Source organism: Equus caballus, chromosome 5 (genome assembly GCF_041296265.1).
Source record: "Equus caballus isolate H_3958 breed thoroughbred chromosome 5, TB-T2T, whole genome shotgun sequence".
NCBI classification, from domain to species: Eukaryota; Metazoa; Chordata; class Mammalia; order Perissodactyla; family Equidae; genus Equus; species Equus caballus.
The window spans coordinates 84795745-84820018 of record NC_091688.1 but is presented as its reverse complement, the minus strand read 5'-3'; the positions used below and the strand labels follow the sequence as shown (position 1 = coordinate 84820018).

The window sequence follows — 24274 nt, the reverse complement described above, 5'->3', positions numbered from 1 at the left end:
AGGTTTTGAGTGGCCTAAAGCTTATGCAATTCTAAAAGCCCTCCTTGGGAAAAAAATTACAAAGTTATGAATACAAAATCGCCAAGGCAAAACCTAAGCTTTGTTAGCTTCATGGTAAATCTAGCTCTGAATTAGACCAGTTAAAACTCCACAAATTAGGAATAACTTTTGTTACTTTTTCAGCATTTTATAATACCAAGTACTAAAAATATTCAAAGTGCTTTGACATCTGATATTACTTAACAGTTGATAGCTTCTGAAATGCTTAAAATATTTTATAGCATAATGCGCAGGGGAAGTGGTAACTCCAACTCCGCTGATGTGTCTCTTTGGCCCATAAAAATTTAGGAAAGAGTTAAAAAGCAAGTGGGTAAAGTGGCTGGCCCTGTGGCCGAGTGGTTAAGTTCGCGCGCTCCGCTGTAGGCAGCCCAGTGTTTGGTTGGTTCGAATCCTGGGCGCGGACATGGCACTGCTCATCAGACCACGCTGAGGCCATCAAACCACGCTGAGGCAGCGTCCCACGTGCCACAACTGGAAGGACCCACAACGAAGAATATACAACTATGTACCAGGGGGCTTTAGGGAGAAAAAGGAAAAAAAAATAAAATCAAAAAAAGCAAGTGGGTAAAGCTTACAATAGGAAAATGGCCAAGAGAATGAAAGCAAAACTGATAAGGAAAGAACCTTTTGAGTTTTTGATTGAAATAGAATAGATTTCTATAAACCAAAAATCCCAAATGGTTAAGTCATTCCTTTGAAATGAGAACAGTTATAAGACATTATAAGACAGTCAGGTATGTGGTTCTTCTTTGGTTTATTCACTTGTTCAGTTGTTTCCATAGTTGTTACAGCTTTCTCTAACACTCATTAGGATAAATATAAAATTATGAGAGTAAAATGATGCTCATTATTAGGAGTATTATTTTACTTTAATAAAACCACTTGAAACCATTGTAGATATGAGAACCATTTGAAGGAAGCACAGAAGACTCCAGGCAGACGGAGGATCAAATACAAAGGCATAGGGACTGAAAAAGCATGGTTTAGCTTGAGAACTCAGAGCAAGAGGTGTGGTGCAGGGAATGCCCAGGGATATGACTGAAAGGTAAATGGGTCCAGATAACAGTCTGGTTTGCTGGCAGAAGAGAGACTTTATGTGAGAGGCCCTAGGAAACCACTGAAGGATAATAAGTGGGGAGTGCCATGAGGAGATGTGGTTTTGAAACATTAATCTAGTGGCCATGTGGAGAGTGGCTTGGAGGACAAGGAGACAGAGGCAGGAAAACTGCTATGATTGTTCCATTGTGGATGGAAAGAGAGAGATGGATTAGAAAGTCCAGGGAAGATAGTCGAAAGAATTTAGTGAGTCATTGGCAATGGAGGGGGAAGCTTTGTCCCGTCTCAGTTCTCTGCTGTAGCCCTAGGACTGAGCTCGTTGCTCACACATGGGAACGGGAGGAGGTTTGGGGGACTACTAAATTTCCAGATTGAGTGGTTGTAAAGTAGTGCCATTAACCAGGATGTGTGTGGGAGGTAAGTTTTAAAACGGGTACAATGAGTGCAGATCAGGGCACATTAAATTTAAGGGCCTGTAATACATCTAAGAGGATATTTCCAGCAGGCAGCTCAAGGGGCGAGTGAGGCCTAGAAACAAAGATATGAGAGTCATCAGCAGTCAAAGGAGGGGGTGAGAATGAGAGAGGCATTTAGAAGGACAAAAGAAAAAGGCCAAGGACAGCCCCCTGGGGAATACCAAGGTTTTAACTCAGGAGAAGAAAGGCAACTAGCAAAAGCAACAGAGACAGAACATTCAGGGAAGTGGAGAGAGAACCAGTAATGAGACTTTGTTAGAAACCAATGAAGGAGAGAGTTTCAAAGAACATGAAATGATAACAAAGTCAAATACTTCAAAAGGTGAAGCCCAACAGGGTCTGTGAATGATGGTGGAATTTCAATGGAGTTGGGGGAGGAGAATAGATGACTGTTGGGAGGTGGAGAACCCCTTCCTCCAAGTGGATGAGGGAGTGGGAGGCAGGCAAGTGGAGGGGGAACCAGTAGCTGGAGGGTCATGAAGGCACGAAGGCTATTTTCTAAGAGAGGAGACAAACTTATTTACATGCAGGAAAGTAGCCAGAAGAATTGGACAGGTTAAAATGGAATGAAATTGAGGACAGTTAAATGAAGAAAACTCCCTGAGGATAAGGAAAGGGATGAGATCAAAAGAGTATGGAGGGGCAAGGAATGGAGAAATTAGACCCCTCATGCACTGTTAGTGGGAACGTAAAATCGTACAGCTGCTGTGGAAAAAGCATGGCAGTTCTTCAAAAAGCTAAGCACAGAATTACCATATGACCCAGCAATTCCACACAAAGAATTGAAAGGAAGGACTAAACAGAGAGTTATACACAAATGTTCACTGCAGCATTATTCACAATAACCAAAGTGTGGAAACAACTCAAGTGTCCATGAACAGATGAATGGATAATCAAAATTTGGTGTATACATATAATGGAATATTATTCAGCTGTTAAAAGGAATGACGTTCTGATACATCCTACAACATGGATGAACCTTGAAAACATTATGTTAAGTGAAATAAGCCAAATATTATATTATTCCTTTTATGTGAAATATCGAAAATAGGCAAATTCATAGAGGCACAAAGTAGATTAGAGGTTAACAAGGGCTAAGGGGGAGGGGAGAGTTATTGCTTAATGGGACTTCCGTTTGGGGTGATGGAAGAGTTTAAAAGATAGTGGCATGGCTGCACAACATTGTGACTGTAATTAATGCCACTGAACTGTACACATAGTAATAGTTAAAATAGCCTATTTCATGTTATATATATTTTACTATAGTAAAATTTAAGAATTTAATGTCAGCCATAATGTACATGATAGTTCAATTTGGTTAGTAAAAATATGCAACTATTTTATTTTAAAAAAATAGGAAGAGATTACTTCTGAGCAAGACAGGGATATCTTCCCGTGTCTTCCTATCTTTCCTCTACCTTCCTATGCTCTGGGGGCATAGGTGAGGATGTGTACAGGTGTGGCTAAGATTGCTGTTGTCCTCAAGGACATGAGGGTTTTTCCTGAGCCTCTATTTCCTTTGCTGAACAAGACCCAAACTCTTCTGCTTAGAGTGGACAGGGATGGTGAGAGATTAATTAGGAACTAGAGGAGAGCAGTGAAGGTTAGTAAGAGCTACCAAGAAGAATGGGAGAGGGAGCTGACCAAGGACAAATAAAAGAACTGTTGAGGTATTCTGTTGCCCCAGCTGAAACTGGCACACTGCACGTGTATAGTGCTTCATCTTCATGGTTTCTTGATTTTTTTTTCCCCAGCTCCACCAGGTATAGGAGTCAGAGAAGCTGAATTGCTAAACTGCTCCTGGATGGGGTGTTTGTGTCATGGGCACAGCAGAGGGCTGATAGCTTAACATGGTGATTTGAGAGGGCATGTAAAAGAATAGTCCCCAGAGCAAACCAGTGGGTGTAGACTTGGTACAAAAGAAGATTTTGAAGAGGACTCATAACCCTGGAGAAAGTGGAGTTGAAATGAAAGAGTAGGTGTAACAGGAGAGAGGAGTGAGCTAGAAAAGGATGGTGGACTTTCAGTGTTGCAGAGGGAAGAACCTTCTGGTTGCTGACATTAGAAGAGTAGGTTCTAAAAGTGAAGGCGAAGTTGCCAAAATGGTTGGTATATTTGAGTAGACTAACTGCCGTCACAAGTAGATCAAAACATGTATAATGGCTTGATTACGGTAAAAGTTTATTTCTTAGTCATATAAATAGTCCAAGATGGTTGGTGGGGGTATTCTGCTTCATTGTAATTCAAGGACCCAGCCTGACGGAGGCTCTGTCATCTTCAACTGGAAGGTTTTAGGATCGTCTGGGCATTGACGTCCAGTTGGTAGAAGGATAAAGAGCAAGGAAGGGTGCACATCGGTGGTTTTATGAATCAGATCTGAAAGAGGTGCACTTTGTCCCTTCACATGTCATTGGCCAGAACGTGTCATGTGGCCACACCAAACTGCAGGGAAGTCTGGGAAATGTGTAGTTGTGTGTCCTGGAGAAAGAGCAGCGCTTGCTACACTTGAGCTTTACAGCCATTTTTGAAAGCATTTGCTACGTGATGCTGCTACTTTGTTTTGTTCTTAAGTCTAGAGATAAATTTCAAAAAGGCTAACTTTAAAAGATCAACTGAAGTGAAGAAGCTTTATGTGACCCTACGTGGAAAGCCTTCACTTCTAATTCTGCTCCCTAAATCTATTCTTTTTTAAAAATCTAGGCAGACATCTCTGTAAGCCGGTTTCCTCATCTGATGAAGTGAGCTTCATTCTTTTTCCTTCATCAGATATGTGTACAAGATTTTGTTGTTGTTGTTGTAGAGCCCTTTTATCACCAAATTTGTGCTGGCAGCAAATATTAAATACAGGGAGACACCTATTAAGTCACTGAAGGCATTAGCCCTCGCAATGAACCAAAAATAGATTTTGTGTCTGATTTAAGTGCAAGACCCATTTTGCTTCCGACTGTTACTTTAACAAATAGGTAAAGCCCTCTTTTTGTGCCACACAAATAGTTTCTCTCTGTTAACAAGCTGCTCAATGTTGGTTTTTTTTTAACTAGGTGAAGTCACCTCAATATGTATATTATCCACCCCAAATTTTCCACCAATAGGAATGCAAGTTAAGCACAGCATCAGCTGAGAGTCATTAGCTGATAATGTTGAGCTCATAGTCACTCCACCCACAATGAGCTGCAGAGGGCGGGGTGGGGGTGGGCGCATTGTAGAGGATACTATCCCAAAGAGGAATTTCTCCCCAAGAAGAGACTTTGTCCCAAGAACCATGTGATAAGATTCAAAGGGTCTTGTTGTGGACTTGAGTAGTTCACCACCTTCCTTTCCAAAGTTATATGGAAATTCTTCAGAAAATAAACTCTGTCTTGGTGAGGAAGGGACCTTTAAAGAAACATGGTGAATTACTACCAAGTACTAGGGGTGCCTCAAAATGCTTCCTCTTCTGATATTAAGAAGGCTTACCACAAGTTAGCTCTTCAGGTACACCCAGACAAGAACCCAGAAAACAAGGAGGCAGCTGAGGAGAAATTCAAACAAGTAGCAGAGGCCTATGAAGTCTTGTCTGACGCCGAGAAACGCAACAACTATGACAAGTCCAGAGGAAGCAGCATCAAAAAGGGAAATAGAGAAGACAACAGAAACAGAAACCATTTGAAGGAGGAACTGTGGTTTGAGAGGCCACACGGTGGCTTTCAAAATGTCTTTGAAGATGAAGACCTCTTCTCAGGAGATTATTTTTCCATTGGCCATTTGGGTAGAGCCGTGAGATTCCGCTCCTCCTTCTTTGATGTGACCCCCATATCGGACACAGGATTTTCCACTTTTATATCCCCGGGTTCCAGACCAAGTCCCCCTTCCTCTGGGACATTTGTACCCTTTGTAAGCAGTGGAATGGGAAACTTCAGACTGGTGACCACTTGTAGCCAGATAGTGAATGGCAAGAGGATCGTTACAAAGAAAGTTTTAGAAAATGTGAGGAGAAAGACTGAAGTGAAGAAAGAAAGCCTATTTCATCAGATTCCTCCACATCATTGGTAAGGAGTTGCTGCTATCTTCTTTCACAGAGAGACTTTCCTGTGAGTCTGATGCTTATCAAAGACAGAATTAGAATCTGAAAGTGTATTGAACTGGAATGGACAGAAGTGAGCTGAGTCCAAACTTCTCATTTCACAGAGGAAGCAAGTAATGGGCCAGATGTTACACGAGGAACTAGGAAGCATCAGAGTTTGGCTTCCAGCCCAAGTCGTCGGATTCTAAACTGAGCCATCTTTTCTCTTGCACTATATTTGGGACAGTAGAGACCAGCACCATAAATATGTCCTTCTGAGTCAGTTGCAGGACCCCACCATCATAAATCCCATTGACTTCCTTGGACTTTTTTTCCTGCTCTACCTTGCTGTTATCCAGTTCTCTCTTTCTTGATGGCCACTATCTCTTTGTGGCCTCTTCCTATCTCTTCTCTTTGCTACTTCTCTTCCCATTTCATCTTCTTTCTTCCCAAACATTTCCAATGGACCATTTCACAATTAGGCTCAACTGAAAGAGTTACCGAGTTTTATATCGTCTTAGGTTAATGTTGGCGGAGAGAACGAGTGAAACGTGAAAGGCTTATGATTTTTTTTATATACTTCTTTCATAGCTAGCATTTATTGAGAGGTTGGTAGACATCAGGAATTGTACTTGACATGTGTTATCTCAATAATCCTTTCAGCAGTGAAATACAGTAGCTGCTTTCCTCCCATAACATAGATAAGGAAATGAGGCTTAGAGAGATTGAGTAACTTGCCCTGGGCCCCACCTAATAAGCAGTAAAATAGCATCTTACTCTAAAACACATGCTTATCCACTGAGCTATAACATCTATGGATGCTGCTCATTTATCTTTAGATCTAGGGTCTCACCCTCATTGGAAATCTATACTTGTTGTCTCTAAACCTTATTTCCATACATGAGTACTTGCTGGAACTTATTAAGTATGCAAATATTTTGAATATTATTGCCCAACAGGTATTTGGTTACTCTTACATGAAGACAAAAGACACAAGCAATGTAAAAACTTTCAGTGAAACTTACAGATGATTATCCCTTATCATATCAATGTAAACAAGATCACAAGATGTGAATTATTTTTTTATTTTGGCTTTAATCATAATGTACATGCAAAATCATGGGATCTGTTTGTTTAACAGGATATAGTCACACTCCAGCGCCTTCATTTACACTAATGAACAGACTGGGCTCCAGAGGGCTGGCTCCTTGTGGAAAGTTACTGATGGAGCCTGCATTAGGACCTCTGTCTTCCAACTTCCAGTCTCTTGCCCGTTCTAGCACACCATGCTGACTGGCAAAATTTGGATTTCATTTGCATCTCAATCTTGTATAGAAGTTATGCAACGAATGATTAGCTTTCTTAATCAAAGAACTTTCCTGTGTTTGCGATTTTTATGAGATAAATGTTTTATGTAGTCTTTGAACTTTTTTTTTAATCTCAGTGAATTTCCTGAACTTAAACAGAAATATGCCTGCATCCGTCTGGCAAAGGGTAGGATTCAGGCAGGGAGCACACTCCCAGAAAGGAAGCAGAAGATGGATTTGGAATTGGAACACATCCCTTTTCTTCCAGAGCCTATACCTTTCCACTTAGCAGTCATTGAGAACCTCCTAGATGTCAGGCACTGTGCTAGGTGCCTTACGTGAATGAATTGTTTCTAATCTCCAAAATACTTCAGAGCTTCATTTCCATTTTACCAGTGAGGAAACTGAGGCTCAGAGAGTTAAATCCCTTACCCAAGGTCACACAATAAGTTGTGGAGGCAGAGTTGTCTGCAGTTTGCTTGACCTTCAAGCTCATGTTTCCATTATGCCATATCCACTCCCTTTCATCTGAGTTGCTATAGTCATGGGTTAAGAGGAAACTTTTGTTGTATCCATGAATTATATTCCTTTCAAAATGTTTGAAATGAGGATTTCCAGATGGAGCTTTCTTTTACCAACCCTAGTCTGAGGTGAACAGCAATGTGGCTACTGAACAAAGGGAAAATCAAATTGCAGCATGAAACATGATTTTCCATTTTGTCTTAAATAAAATCCAAATTTCAGCATTTTTCGTAGACATACTTGGCTTTTGACAGAAATGCTGAGTTGTAGAAGGACTTTTTGCCAGCAGAGATTAAAAAAAATTCACTTTCAGTTAGTCAAGGAAGTTTTCTTGTATAGAAATGAAAGCAGTGTCATCTCTCCCTGAGGCCTGTTTGAAACCTGTAGTAAGTTAAGGATGAGCAACAGCAGCAAAGGAAAGAGGGGTAGCAGGAAGGGCTTGGCTGTTTGTAAGGCATTTCAAATGAGTCAATATTCATCTCAGAGATAGATCGAGCATGAGCTTTGATGTAACCTGTGACTCAGATGCCTGTGACCTCACAATGCCTGCAGAACCACTACTGTGGTTTCCAGGTGTTGAAAGCTCCTTTGCCAACTCTCATACTTGCAGATTTTAATGATGGGCAATCTTTGGGATTACTAGCTGCCTAAACAGAAAAAAGTACTTTAGAATTGGAAAGTCAATTCCATTGTCCTTAAATAATTTTCCACTTTTCACCTGTAAACCAACTGCTTTTTCATGTGCTATGGTTTTGAATAGTTGTCTCTCAAAAACTAATGTGAGCCATTTTGTTTTCCAGTAGTCGACAAAATAAAGGTTTCTAAAACTCAAAAACACCGTAGACTGATTAGAAGTAATTCCTTGTCCTTCTGCTCTGGTTCATGTAGGGTGGCTGACAAGTGAAATGGGGACCCTGGTCCTGTCGAGGAATAATGACAAGTGATTGTATAACTCATAGCTCAGGGAGCATTTGCACCAGTGGTATCTCATGGAATCCTGTCGAAACCCAGTATCCCCACATTATCAACCGAGGAGACAGAGGAAGAAGGGACTTGCCTAAGGTCAAAAAGTGGGTATTTTGTCAGTCCCCTAGCCCAGTGCTCTTTCTCCCACACACTTAGGCATTCAAAGCACATTTTCTTCACAGCCTGGCAAAATACATGAGAGAATTTGGAGGAATGGCCCTCTTGAGGATGGTGTAGGAAGGAGTCATAGTTTTATGTAGCTGCAGTTGCACACTGTGTCCCCTTGTCTGTCCATCAGTGGGGAAGCGAGTTATAGACATATGTGGGTAAAATCATGAACAGATATGTTGAGGCTTACCAAGCATACACAGCTGATCCATCTTTTGAATCCAAGCCCCCTAAGAACTAGCTTGGCTTGTCCCCACAATAAACAATAACAAAAATAAGGTGGTATTCTGCATTTTTCTCATTGCTTCTTTTCCAAAAGTTTCCAACCAATTTCTGTATTTGCGGCCTTTATCTCTTTCATGAGAAGCTCAATTTTATTTCACCCCAAAGCTCTGCTGTCTCCAGGATACATGGAGTGAAGTAGAGCTGGTTGGCTACCTCAGGAGTGTGGGGAGTGGACTTTGAGGAGAACAGGGGGGGAAATCTTCAGTGGGCAGGGCTCTGCCCTTCACTGGATTATTTGGAAACTTCAGGACCCATTGAGAGGAAGCGTGGTAGGGCCCTCAGCATGAGAGGTTGATTTTTGTGTTAAGGCAGGATGGTTCTCCTTTTAATGAGCAGGAAAGAATTTCACAGAGAATGAGTCATTTTTCCAATGCCCATCATTGTGATTGACAAGATTCCAGAAAACCCAAGACTTTAGTCCCCATTGGTTCATCTAGACAACACATACTTACTTCTGAGTTTCAAGATAAACAGAAGGGGGTTATGAAAACAACATCAGCTTTGACTGTAGGCAGATGAGAGTTCAAGTCCTCTGCCACCCCTTCCTAACTTCTTGATCTTGGGCAGGTTAACTTCTTGCCTCGATCCTTGGTTTGCCTGTAAAATTAAGATGATAATCTCTGTTCGTGCTAATTTATAGAGTTGTTTTAGGAATTAAGTGCACAAAAATTCTGCATAAACTTTAATATATTTTAAAAATGGAAAGTGTCATTATTCCTTTTAGAAGCAACATCTTTGATCCTTAAGGGTACATACTCTAAGCTTGCTGTCAGTTTTTTAAGATGTGACATCTGTGATGTGATCCTGAAAACCAGATCAGCTATGGATTGTATTTAATCCAAAAATAAAAGTAGAAGACGGAAGGTAAAAATAGAAGATTCCGTTTTTTCCATTTAGGCACAATAAAAAAGTAATATTTTTAGCTTGGGGACAATCAATATGACTTTTTCCTTTGAACTTCCTTTTTTCTTCATTATCCTTGAGCTTTTGGACTTATGTGTTGCCTTTACCTTCTGCTTCCATTATAGGAAATTGATGGAAAATCTCTGCTATTGATGACAAGAAATGATGTGTTGACAGGACTTCAGTTAAAATTGGGGCCTGCTCTGAAAATCTATGAGTATCATGTAAAACCTCTGCAGACAAAGCATTTAAAGAACAGCTCTTCATAGGACAGTCAAATTGGGGTCTTGGACCTCAAAAAATACATAATGACATGATTTAGTTTCATGTGATGAAACTTTGCAAACAGAATACATACATGTGTATCTGTAAAGAATTTCAATCGAATGAAACGTTATCCTATTGGATAGTCTAGGCAATCCATCGGCTGACCTGAATTCAGCCAGGAGGAGCAAGGACAGCATGTGGACAGGATTGTTTTCATTGTGGAGTTTGTCAAATAGAATGATCTTTGACGTGATAAGACACCCTTCCCCACCAAGGGGATTTTCTTCATAGATTGCTTTCCCCAAATCCTTAAAAAAGAATTGAATGGAATGAGCATCTTTTGGGTAAATATGTAAGAAGATTACAAACAGGAAAACTTGGGGAGGGGGAGAAAAAAGAAAGGGATTGCTGTCTCCCTTGAATTCCTCTGCTCCTTAGAGCTTGCATTATTTGGATGGAATTGCCGACACCCTTTTTATAGAGGGTCCTTCACTTGACCTTATTAAGGTTTCACTGGGATATGCTGCGATGGTTGAAATGAACGTGCATCACCCGCCCCTTCGGGAGCAGAACCATAGCTCTGAAAAGAGAAACTCTATTGCGTATTGGGGATATCCATCCACATTCAGCTAGCTTTCACAGGGGGGATGGTATTTTTGCAGAGATTTGCTTTTAAATTGGTTGTTTTCGAAGAAAGCATTTTTTCACTTCATGGTTTGTATTTATAACAATTTGTTTCTGAAGAAGTTTGCCAAGAGTTACAGATCAAAAAGCCTTGTTCCTAGTACAGAATATTTTTATATATATTCCTCCATGATGGTGTAATATTTTTTTAATTGCTCTAATGCTTTGTTTGGTTCCTGGTTTGAGTACTTGTTTTTAAGAACTTGAAAAAGTGAGCTTGCTACATCTCTGTTCAAAGAGACATTTGTTCAACCTCTGTGTGTCAATGCCTTGTTGAATTGGTGCTTTGTGGTCGCAATAAAGCATTGCTTCAGTTTATTCCCAGTGCGTCTTTGATCTTTTCTGTTTCGCTGCGTCTTCAGTTGGGATTAAGGATTAAGGTCTCTCCTTGAAACCATGGAGAGAAAGTTAAGCCTTTAAAAAAAAAGGAACTTTAGATATAGAAAATATATAGATCTATCTAGTGGATTTATCTTCTTTATAAACAAATAGGCCTTGTTCCTTCTCTTACTCCTGCCCAACAACCAATTTTAGGGTTATTTCAGCCAAAGATTTTTTATTTGCTGTAGACCAGTGGGGGTCATGTGCTTGTTTTTGTTTTTGCTTTTTTGAAATTCTGATGAAAGCTATGGATCTTCCCTCTAGACAAAAAGCTCATATTCCCACATACAAAACTTTGCAGGGTCGATGGACTCCCTGAAGTTGCCTCTTCCTCCTCCTCCAGTTGAATCTCTATCTCAGAGATTGTTATAATTCAGTCCCTTACGCAGATAATTTCTCTAAAGAACAGAAAGTATGAAGATGAGAGTGAAAAAGACAGGAAATGGTATAGTGAGTGGGGTTCAAAAAGGCGTTCCAAATGAATTCAGTTATGGAGTTTGTGGAGTGTCTGAAATTTAAGTAACGCTCTGTTTTGCATGATAACTGGGAGAAGGGGTTACAAAAGAGACATCTTCCATCCCCAAGTTCTCACAGTCTACAAAACGTATAAGAAGACTAAAAGGCGGAATATAGTTAAGTACTGTGAGGAGTGATGGTGACGCAAGGGGAGAACCGCACCTGCCGGAGACCCAGGTGGGGAAGAGGGCACAGGAGATCAAGTGGAAGCCGGATGGAGTGAAGAACTTAATTCGCCTCCCTGAGTGAGGTTCCCACGAGTGAAATGGTGACGGTGTTTGAACCCTGTCTGCCTCAAAGGATAGCATGAGGCACGTCCAAGCCCTGCTTCTGTGCCTTCACCTGAGAGTTTTGTTTTAGTTTGGAAAAGAATTGGCTGTGAGTGATAAAAAGCTGTCTCCCACCCTCACCCCTGCCCTGAGAGGTAACGTCAATAAGACAGAAGCTTTCTTCTCTTCATGTAAATATCCAGATGGGGGGACCATGGATGCTATGGCCGTCCATGATGTTCGGGACACAGATTCCTCCTTTTTGCTACATCATGCATGCTGTTCATTCCCAGAAGCATTTTATGGCCCAAGATGTCTGCTTCAGCCATAACCACTTGAATTCCAACCAGTGGGGAGAAGACACGGAAAGACAAACATACCTCCTTCTTCTAAGGACACTTGTAAGAAATTATACATACTATTTCCTTTTATATCTTGCTGTCCAGAATTCTGTCACATTGCCATACCTAAGCTGAAAGAGAGGCTTGAAATATTTCCTCTTTTTGTTAGAGCTCATGGGCCCAACTAAGATTGAAAAGTCCCACTTTTCTACAGATGAAGGAGAAAGGATAATAGGAGACAACTGCCAACGGGTCATTTAACACTTGGAGCAAATGACACCGAAACTGCGTCTTTAATTGTATTTTTCTCTAGATTTGAACTTGGGCTCAGCTCCCTTCAGTCTCTGGCTGTTTTATCACAGTCACCTTTCACCGCCCTTTGGAAGCTCGTTCACTACTAACTCTAACCTAACCCAACTAAGCTTTAGACCTGGACTGCTCTACAAATGCTTGTCAGGAAAAAAAAGAAAAGAAAAGAAAGGAAAATGTCTTCATTGAAAAGCAAACTGAAAGGAATCAAATCATTCCTCAGCCCCCTGTTGACAGCTTTCAGGCAAAATTAGCAAATTAAAGATAGTCTGCCTTTCTTGCACCCAGAATGAAGGCCTATGACAGGCAGGCCTGAGTGCCTTGGCAACAACTGAAGGTCCTTTCATTCTCCCCCTCCCACCCCAGTGCTGGGGAAACTGTGAGATCAAAACGGGCCTTAGAGAGAGGCTGGAAGTACTTGAAATTCAGCAGGTAGGCAGCCTTTGTCTCCAGACAGCTGTAAAAACCAGAGACGTCTGAGTCCTTTTCAGATCACACTGGATTTCTATTAATGTGATCTGGGTCTCAGCTAGAAGTAAATGCTCATGCTACGTGGGGAAGCACTTCATGAATGTAAGTGGGAATGAGCATCCCCCAATGCCGATATAGTTTCTGCAAGAACTGTTTAATGTTGGATTTGATTATTCTCAACCAGAGGGGCAGACAGGCTATCAGAATCATGAGGGACTTTCAACAATAATTGCCACTCCACCTCCCCTCCCCAGCCCACATTTGAACCTCTGCTTCAGACTCCACAAAGGAGATTTAATAAATTGATTTAAAGTCAAGGTCACAAACTGGTTGCTTTTCAGTGGAATCTAAGCTGACACGTTCTCCTTTGGCAAGTGCAGTGTGTGTGTGTTTTTATAACTACATTTACATTCTTCCAGGTGAGGCCGAAAGCTCCATGTACTACGATCTCTCATTCGCTAATATCTTTCAACCAGCAATTTCACACTTGTACATTAGCTGTCTGGACCCTGAAGGTATCTGAACTGTAGACCCCTGATCTAAAGCAGAAAACACACAGAGAGCCTCCTTAGAGTAAGTTACTTCAGGAACTAGAGATTGCAAGTTGAAAAGAAAACAAGCTGGCATATTGCATTGGAATGAGCAGCAGAATCGAGCATCATTTTTGATACTTAGTGGACATGATGAATATGAAGAAAAAGAGGCCAATTCGTGGCAGTCTCCTCATTCTGTCCTCAACAAATATCTTAAATGAACATAGATTTTGTCCCTCTGAGCTTAGCATACACTGTCAGGGGCACACACTGTCCTTCCACTGCATTAATGAAATATATATTTGGAAGAATTTAATTTGAAAAACTCTAATGACCCACAGTTGCCCAATCACTCCCATATTTGGAAGCCAAATGCAAAAGTACTTACTGGTGGTGATCTATCTGCCTTTGACGGTCATTGCAAATAGGATCTGCAGGGGTCAGGTCTGGGCGCAGAGCCAGTAAGTGTTTTTCATAATAATTTGGAGGATGAAGTTAAATGTTCAAAGAGCTGACGGCTGCAGGACAGATAGCCTCTTAGGAGAAAACTTGTTAATTCTGCTTCTAAACCAGGAACAGAAGCCACAGGGAGGAGGGAGAGAGCAATAGGTGCATTAATGAGCAGCTCGTTAGCTTCATGCTGTAGCTCTGTAGGCAATTAAGAAGTCTGGGTACCATTTCTGGCCAGTAGTGGCGGTACTATAGAGAGAGGAAAAGATTAAAATGATCACATCCGAGTTGTGTCTAACCTAGCACTGGGGCAGAATAATGGAGGACCCTGTGAGTAAAGCAAGAGAAGTCTTTGGCTACCCACAATAGGTAACTGGTTGATGTCTCTGCCTCTCTTAGGCAGCGTGTTCCCATCTACAGTTGTCTTTAGGGAGAAATCAAGAAAGCTGGGCATGCCAGGCGATCTCCGAATAGGAAATGTGCCCCTCTTCCACAGAAAAAGTGCATGGGCAGACCTACCACCTTTATCAGAGCAGAAGTGGGAAAGAGGCCAGTGAGTAAAGGTGTAAATAATACTGAACATACTTATTACGTGAGGAACAGGCCATGGCCCAGGCAGCCAGATCCACAAACAACCAGATAAGGGAACATGTGCCACAAGATAGCACATGCTATCACCCAGGCACCACCGATGGGGCATCTTAGGTCACAGAGCTTAGAGGTCTTTTCCAGAAAAGTCAGGTAAAGCAACCAAGGAAAGATCGGCCACAAGGATCTCCAGCTCCGTTGTCTGTGGGATGTAACTATGGCAGAGTTTTCAAGTTAAATGTCTTCTTTCTGAATAAAAGGTAGCAGAATCATTCAGTAAATTGTTTCATTTTCTTTTTCAATAGATAACATTCTATTTTTATGTGCTGGGAAATATTCAATTTGAAAGTAATACTATAAAACTCATCAGATTACAAACATATTCTGAGGGAAACTCAGTATAACTCTTCAAGAAACCAGCATTTCCCACCTTTAAGTATTGGTGTTTGGGACAGTATTCTCTCTCCTCTGCCAGAACCCAGTGACATCAGTTGAGTTATGCTGTGATGCAGTGGGTGGAAGCACTGGGGCTGTGCAGGATAGATCTGAGCTGGAATCCAGTCCGCCACGTACTTCACATGGGAACATGGGTAAGTTGTATGGTTCCTCTTAGCCTCAGGCACCTCATCTACTCTCTAGTGCATATACGGAGACAGAGCAAAGCAGCACTAGCCTGGCACTGTCCAATCAAGATTCACTGTGAGCCACGTATGTAATTTAAAATTTTCTGGCAGTCACATTTAAAAAAGTAAAAAGAAACAAGAAAATTAAATAATATATTTAACCCAATATATTACCATTTCAATATGTGATCAATATAAAAATTATTAATGATATACCTTACAATCTTTTCTTCGTATGTCTTCAAAATCCACTGTGTATTCACACTTAGAGCACATCTCAATTAGGACAATATGGCTCAAGTGTATCAGTTAGGATTAGTTTCAATTGAAAATCCAACGAACAGTGACTTAAACAAGACAGAATTTCTCTACCATGTATATGAGGTCTGAAGGTAAGCTGATCAGAGTTGGTATGGCCACTCCATAATCATCGGGCCCCTGTCTTCTCCTAACATGTTGCTCCACCATCCTGAACACACAGCTTCCTATGTGGTCTAAGATGGCTGCTTAAGCTTCAGTTATCACAACTGTATTCCAGCCAAGAAGAAGGAAAGAAGAGTACCTGTTATGAGAAGTTGTATACAGCTCTTCCACTCACATCCCTTTAACCAGTCATTTGGTCATTTGGCCATACCTAGCTACAAGGGAGGTCGGGAACTGTAGTCTTTATTTCAGCCAGCCAAGTATCCAGCTAAACAACGATAGGAGGATGGATACCATGGGGACACTAGCAATCCTTCCATAATACAAGTCTCATAAGGTTGATGGAGTGAGGAGAGTACACTGTAGCCATTGGTATTACATGAAAAGTACATTAAAACATGGTTTTATTACTATGATTCGAGCCCAGCCAAGTCACAGAATTAACAAATATATGCTGAACCCAAATACTGCTCATTTGATGCATCCTAGTATTGCCAAGAGCCAGCCCTAGTGGTCTAGTAGTTAAGATTCAGACCCCTCACCACCACGTTGCTGGTTTGTTTCCTGGTCAGGGAACTACACTACCCATCTGTTGGTTGTCATACTGTGGTGGCTGCATGTTGCTGTGATGCTGAAAGATATGCCACTGGTATTTCAATACCAGCAGGGTCACCCATGGTAGACAGGATTCAGCAGTGCTTCTAGACTAGAAAAACTAGGAAGGGCCGGGCAACCCACTTCTGAAAAAATTGGCCATAAAAACCCCGTGAATAGCAGTGGAGCATTGTCTGATACAGCACCAGAAGCACAAAAAGATCAGGCAGGATTCCGTTCTGTACACAGGGTTGCGAGGAGTCAGAATCCACTCGACAGCACTAACAACAGCAATACTGCTAAAAGATAAGACAATTACTTTCTTAGGCCCTTAGATATTGGGTGGTTCTAGATGTTTTATCTTCATAAGAGCACATAAAAGAAAAAAAAACTTGCATTATTTAAGCTCCATGAAAAATTGTTATGCTGAGTGAAGGGAAATGTTCTGAGCAAAATGCATAAAAATTTGTATTAGTCCCCTAAGACCTAGAGAACTTAGTTTGAGGCATTTGATGAATTCTAAATAAGACCTGTCCCTAATCCAAAGTGAACATCCAATGACATTCAAAATGGTTTTGTGAGATTAATAAAAGGGAGACCTCTAATACCTTTGTCATTTTAATGAAGAGATATGTGGGTCAATAACAAACAGCAAAAAATTAAAATAACAAGTAATAAAATTTAAAAATCTGAGTAGATCTGCATTAACTAATTTGAGCCAATTAAGTTGACATCAGTCTGTTTAATTGTGTCTTTGGGAAGATTTCATAATGAATTTTTAAGGCTAAGGTGACTTCTCCCAGTCACCAGAATGTCTGCAAGTTATTCATCAGTCTTCAGTATGGTGTGCACGCAGAATGCAGAGTAAGTTAACGTCGGCCTAATCTACACACAATTAAAAAGTAAAACTGCAGCTACGACTCCACCATGGAGGAGGAAGGGAAGACTAGGCTACGGGTCAGGAGACCTGGGTTCTGGTCCCAGATCTGCTACGGACTTATCTGCAAGACCCTGTAGAAGTCTCTTAACTTCTCTTGCTTCAACTGCTTCCCATGTAAAATAAACACATCCAACTAGAAGTTTATTTCAGTGCCCAATTTCTGTGATTTTCTGAGAATCCAGTTATTTGAGTTACATGTGTCACTCTTCCCCTCCACCACTCAATTATAACTCTCAGCATTGTTGTATTCTACAATGTCATTTCCCCTGCATAAATGTCCTAAGATTTCAGTCTGATTATGATTCTCTCTTGGCTGAGCAGTGGGCTAGGAACAGCTGGGTTTTTTGAGAGTTGTCGAGTTTGCTGATTATACAACCCCATAGCTTTAAGTTTAAATCACCCTCACTGTGTGCCCTGATGGAAGTATTCCCCCTCTAGGAATAGGATCTCCACACAATCAGAGCCTAGAGTTAAGGGGATGGGAGAGCACATATTTCCCAAATGGGTCACTGGGAATGATGATAAGTGGAGCCATTCCTATTCCTACCCTTTGGTTTCCAGACTCATGTGCTCTACCTTTTGGGGACACAGTAACATATAAGTCAAGTATTTAGGGAATATACTACACCCTGGAGAATGGTACCTTATCATCACATGGTATCATCTCCAAGCTGGAGCCTCAGCTGTTCATTTAAAAAACCATTCCATCACTCTACCAGGCCAGCAGCTCCTGGATGGTGCAGTATGTTATAGGGTCATGAAACATATGGTTATTTACAGACTGCCACATCTCCTCTACTTTAAAGAAGGTCTCTTGGTCCCTTGGTCTGAGTAGTGTTATGCGGGATTGTGTAAGCCCTTGGACAGTGCTGACTGCTGAGTCCCTGTGAGAAGGAAAGGCAAACCTATATCCATAATATGTATCAATTCTAGTTAAGGTGAGTCATTGCCTCTTTCAGAGTGAAAGGGGTCCAATGTATTCAACTTGCTGTCAAGTAGCTGGTTAGTCTTCTCAAGGACTGGTGCCATATCAAGGTCTCACTTGATATTGGTCTCTACTGCTGGAAAGTTGGATATTTGTTAGTAACAGTTATGATCAGTTATGGAAAGCAGGGTCCCATGCTTTCAGGCCCACATATGGCCTCCACCCCTGCCATCATGGATACTCTATTCATGAGCTCATTGTGCAGCACTGGGTTTGCCAATGACAGAGACTGACTGACATCAACTGACCAAGTCGTTCTGTCTACTTGGTTGATCAGTGTCTCTTCCATGGTTGATGCCCTTTAGTAGACATTATGCAATACAACAATATTCACATTTAATCTCCACTCCTACAGTGACTTGTGCCCACGTCTTAATTTATAAAGATGACTGAATGACAACACAGAGAGGTCAATGCCATTGAAAGAAGAAATTATTACTTACATTTTCCAAGCAAAGGGGGCATGCCATGCCATGCAGTGCCAGAGGGAAAGCATCAGGTTTTGGTCAGGAGGCAGAAGCAGGAACTAGGGGAAAGCCTAGGCCAGAGCCTTTGTTGGGGTTTCCACTGGAAAGGCAAAGCAGGACAGAGTAGATGGTTTAGTATTGGCTGGTTTGAATAATTCTGGCAGGCTGTGGGGCATAGGGGCTATCCCGAGCTGTCTGCTTCCTAGCCCTGGGTTGACTTAGGGCAGGGGAAATATTACTTGGGTGTGTGAGAGTTAGATAAGGAGGTGGTTGGCTTACATATGAGAGGCATGCTCCCAAGTAAGTTGTTTGCTATCCTTGGGAACTAGCTAGTTATGGGAGGGAAGTTTCTCCCTGGATCTGTAAGGCACCCCCAACAAGATGTCAAAACATCATAAGATACAGAAAATAAAAAACATGATTAATACACACAGATCCATTCACAAGCCTCTTCCTTCTCCCCAATCCGTCAATCCTTCTCTTTCCAGGAGCCTGACCAACCAACCAAGCCATTCTCCATTGCACGAGTTTATATATATTCTTACCAAAGGCCACTTTTCTTTCCACACAAAGTAGATGAGCCTTTGGTGCACTTCCTAAAGCTTTACTCTTTGGGAGGACTTCCCTGCACCACTGTCAAAAAAGCCACCCTTCTCTTACGGCTATAAGTATGAGAGGTGCCAGAGAAAGTGGTGGGTGATATGGAGGTCAGAGTCCATATACTTTTCCTGTGCCCGCCAGCCCTACTTTTGCCTGATCCTGGAGCTATCATTTCTATCTTATAATGGATTGTTGCTGGGCCTGCCAGACCCTATATACCTGGTGGGTTTGATAGAAACCAGCTCATGATGAGCAGCTCCAGCCACAAAGTCCTTGGATGTCCTATAGTCAGACATTTGTCTTTACCAAGAGCCAGTAACACACTGGGAACTATTTTTCAAATGATGAATAATTCTGTTACAGATAGCAGAGCCTCACTCTAGAACCCTAGGAGTCTATGTTGTAATTTTAATCTTGGGGCTTACCATAAGCCCCACACAGCATCTTCCCCAATAAGAGACACCTCTAAAAACACAGGGTCTGCTGATTCATATGGCCCAAGCAGCAGGAATGTTTGCACCCTACCCAGACCTGCTGCAGAGCCTTTTATTGCTCTTGGCCCCACACAAAACTGGAAGCCCCCTTGTCACCCAGTAAGTGGTTGGAGTAGAGTTCCCAAGTGTGGAATATGATGCCTCCAAAACCTAAAAAGAATACCAAGCATTGTGCTTTCTTCTTAGTGGTTTGAGAAAGTTTGAGAGGCAGCAATGTGTCCTTTATTTTGGAGGGGATGTCCTGGAATTCTCTGGACCAGGAGTCATCAAATTTTTACTATAAAAGACCAGAGAGTAAATATTTTGTGGGCCACACAGTCTCTGTAGAAACCACTCAACTCTACCATTGTAGCATGAAAGCAACCACAGACAATACATAAGCAAATGGCTTGGCTGTTCCAATAAAATTTTATTTACAGAAACAGGTGGTAGGACAGATTTTGCCAATCCTTGCCCTAGATCACTGGACTCATAAAAACTTCACTAATATGGTGGGCCCCTCATGGATTTCTCTACCATTCTCCAGAGGACAAGTATCACTTCTTGCTCTTCCATTCCAATTAACGTATTATGGACACAATGGACCAATGTGATGTTCTTTGGAATGTCTAGATGGTCCAGGTCCCATATAAAAAGGCAGGAGAGTGAGTTTCATCCTAGGACAACACTATACATGAATACAACAGTCTATCCCATGTGAATGGAAACTGTTTCTTGATTTGAAAATCTGATAGGTTTTATCCAGCACCCTCAGGAACCAGGCCCATGTATAAACCTCCAGCTCCTATATGCTGACTGAGTCTCTGCCACTCTTTTGGCCTGTAGTTCCCTTCCTGTCTTAGCAGGGCTAGCATGTCTCTGGCTGGTTTATGATGTGATTTGACCCTATTTATAGGTCTGGTGGTCAGGAGGGGAAGTGGGGATAGACCCAAGAGGGCACTATTTCCTTGCTAGGCAGAAGCCGCTGCATTGTCTTCAAGCAAGGAGGGCAGTGCTAGATTTTAACAGTGAGGAGTAGGCCACTTCTGCAGGCCCAGGAAATTGAGGGAAATCTGAGGATTCAAGATTTCAGATACGTCAATCAGGATACCGACCTCAGTGTGGCAGACCTGTCAGGGTTGAGAATTCAATCTTCCTTGGAGCTCTGCTATTCCCATAATTAAGTCCTGGGCTCAATCCTAAGCTTTTTCTGCCATCCGGCTGTAAAGTCTCTTTATATTTTGCCAAGGAGGCCCTCTTGCTATAGAGGTTATTAATCATCCTCAGCTTTTCATTGTCTTTCTTAATGTATTAATGGTCCCCAGCAACACCCATACAAATTCCATAGTCCTTATAATAATTAGTTTCCCCAAATCTCTTAAGCATCTGAGATGCTGCCCCTGCCAGTGTATTCCCTTCCTCCAGTATCCCATCTCAATTAACCTCTGGTGAAAGTTTTTTTTTTTTTTTTTTTTTAAAGATTTAATTTTTTCCTTTTTTTCTCCCCAAAGCCCCCCGGTACATAGTTGTGTATTCTTCGTTGTGGGTTCCTCTAGTCGTGGCATGTGGGACGCTGCCTCAGCGTGGTCCGACGAGCAGTGCCATGTCCGCGCCCAGGACTCGAACCGACGAAACACTGGGCCGCCTGCAGTGGAGCGCGCGAACCTAACCACTCGGCCACGGGGCCAGCCCCCTCTGGTGAAAGTTTTAATAATTGCATGATCACCATATTCCAGGGGCTCATTGTCAGCAGGCCAATGGGAAGTTCAGCTCCAAAACCCCCATTTTAGAGCCTCCTTCCTAGAATCACTCCTGGTTTCACAGGCTGGCTTCCCTGAGAAACACACAGTGAGAGAGACACTGAGATTTTCATGTAGGAGGTTTACTGAGGATTGCTCTCTGGAACAATGACTGTGAGCAGTGAGGAAAGCAGGACTGGGCAGATGGAGAAGTTGAACTACAATGAAGCTGCAACAGAGGCCTCAGCCAATCAGGAGTTCTGGAGCTGGAAAGCTTCTGCAGAGTTGTCCCAAGTGAGGCAAGGGGGTCAGGGTCTTGTATTGCCCACATGGACTAGCACTGGATGTGAGCTGCTCCCAGAAGTGGGTGTAAACTTGGGTGAGACAGCTTCCTTTAGCCAAAGGCAATTCCTGCAGAGGGACCCAACTATAAGCCATCAGAGGCCAACCCTTCTGGCATCTGAGTGCTTTGGTCCCCAGGGAGATCTGGGTGATGCAACACAGCATCTTTAACAGGACCTTTACCACCCATTTGGGGCCACAGGGGAAACAGTACCAGACTATGAGGATAGCAGAGCAAAGGATGGAATGAGCCTGAGTTCTTGATGCTATCACTGAGTTTCCAAATCAATCCTGAGATAGCCTATCTCTAAACTTCTCAAGCAAATAAGATGTCCCTTCAGTTTAAGATACTCTCAGGTATTCAGGTACTTGCAACCAAGAGCATTCGAACTCATGCATACATTATTTCAGTTAATGTTCAATTACTCTGAGGTAGGTATTATTATTATTTGCATTTCAAAATTACAGAACTAAAGTTTATGGTAACTTGCCCAAGGTCATACAGATGGAAATTGGTGGAGCCCAATCTAAAACTTAGCACTCTCTAGATCCAAAATCCATGCTCTTCACCCTTTTATAAAAATCTGCATGGCAGCTGATTGAACTGGGAAGAGAATGTGACCATTGCCCAGATACGAAGGAGAGAGTAGTCTGTGTGTAGCTAAAGATCCAATATGCACCAGAGGAGCTGCCCTCAAGAAACTCACTGTCCCCTGACTCAGTGGAGTGGGTTGAGCGGTGGCTCTCCCCGAATCCTATGTCCATGTCCTAATTGCCAGAATCTGTAAATGTGACCTTATGTGGAAAAAAGATCTTTGTAGATGTCACTAAGTTAAGGATCTTGAGATGAAGAGGACTCTGGGTGGGCCCTAAAATCAATGACAAGTGTCCTTATAAGAGATACACGGGGGGAGGGGGGGGCCGGGGGAAGGAGGCGGGCATGGCTAAGTGGTTAAGTTTGCGTGTTCTGCTTTGGAGGCCTAGGGTTTCACCGGTTTGGATCCTGGGCGCAGACATGGCACCACTCAGGAGTTTTGGAGCTGAAAAGCTTCTGCAGAGTTGTCCCAAGTGAGGCAAGGGGGTCGGGGTCTAGTATCATCATCAGGCCATGCTGAGGCAGCATCCCACATAGCATAACCAGAAGGACCTACAATGTACTAGGATATACAACTGCGTACTGGGGGGGTTTGGGGAGAAGAAGAAGAAGAAAAAAAAACTGATTGGCAACAGATGGTAGCTCAGGTGCCAATCTTGAAAAAAATTTTTAAAAAGTTACACAGATGAATCTGACAGAAGAGGAAGACACAATGCGACAATGGAAGCAGCAACTGGAGTGATGAAGCCACAAGAAGGGAACCCCTGAAGGTACTAGAAACGGAAAGAACAAGAATGGACTCTCCTTTATAGTCTTTGAAGGGAGCACAATCCTGCCAACACCTTCATTTGGGACTTCTGGCCTCCAGAACAATGAGGGAGTAAGTTTCTGTTGTTACCCCAAGCTTGTGGTTGATTTGTTACAGTAGCCCCAGGAAGCTAAGATACCTGGAATTTTTCTCTTTTATTCTAAATATACTTATTTCCCTTTCTCATGTAAAGGGGACCTTTCTTCTAACTTTGGTTGAATATATTCCTTATGTGCTAAATTTCTATTGAAATCCTTTATATTTTAAGGATAAACTACTTCCTTAGCAGATGTGGAGGCACCTGTAGAGATGTGAATGAGCATTTTCCTGGTAAGAAGGTCCATAGCCATTATATTCTCAATAGGGTCTCCATAGGATCCAAATCTTTAAGAATTTCTGAGAAAGAGTCTGGGCAAATGGAAGAATGAGAGGCAGCTGAGCTCTGAGAGAAATGAGAACAAAGACTATGAAAAATACAAAGAGATTAAGTTTCCAATACTGGGAAGCAGGAAGAACCCAGTGTGTCTGGTAGAAGGTTGGAAATCCACGTTTTTAGAAATAAGCTTTGCTTTCCTCGTAAATGCAGGTGAGGAAGCAGAAGTTACAAAGGTTTTGCAAGGCAGACTACAAGAGGCAAAATCCACTCAGCCCCAAGTCTGAAGGAAAGGAAATGCTCTTTCCAGACAGACAGTTAGGAGGTTAGAGGGAAGTTCAGATTTCTGCAGTTAAATCTTGTGGGTGACTGAAAAAGGTAAGTTCTGTTTCAATGACAAATAAGTAAAATGCTGTCTCAATATAATATTTGTAGTATATTAGGGAGCAAAAAGGGAGAAAAAGCAGATTATTAAAAGAAAAGGATGGCATGAACTTAAGTTTGACTCTAAAAAGAAAAAGGAAAGGGACACATTTTCTGAGCCTGTCTCAACAAAAAGTCACAAGATAAAATTTAGAGAATTTGAAACAAGTCTCACCCAGAATCTTGGCTGCCAAACCACAACCTCCAAATGACAGCTGCTCCACTGAGAACTACGTACACTGCCTCACAGGCAGTAAATAGTCCAGAATCAGCTGTATTATTTCTCCATGAAAGT

The 24274-nt window shown here is 42.0% G+C and overlaps 1 protein-coding gene across 1 annotated transcript; it reads left to right on the top strand.

Annotated features, from left to right (window-relative positions):
* Window positions 1-4754: 4754 nt before the first annotated feature.
* Window positions 4755-11054, top strand: LOC106783224 (dnaJ homolog subfamily B member 3). The gene is made up of 2 exons (XM_070268776.1): window positions 4755-5620; window positions 9911-11054. The coding sequence occupies exons 1-2, from the start codon at window positions 4980-4982 to the stop codon at window positions 9936-9938; spliced, it is 669 nt and encodes a 222-aa protein (XP_070124877.1). The 5' UTR covers window positions 4755-4979; the 3' UTR covers window positions 9939-11054.
* The last annotated feature ends 13220 nt before the right edge of the window (window positions 11055-24274 follow it).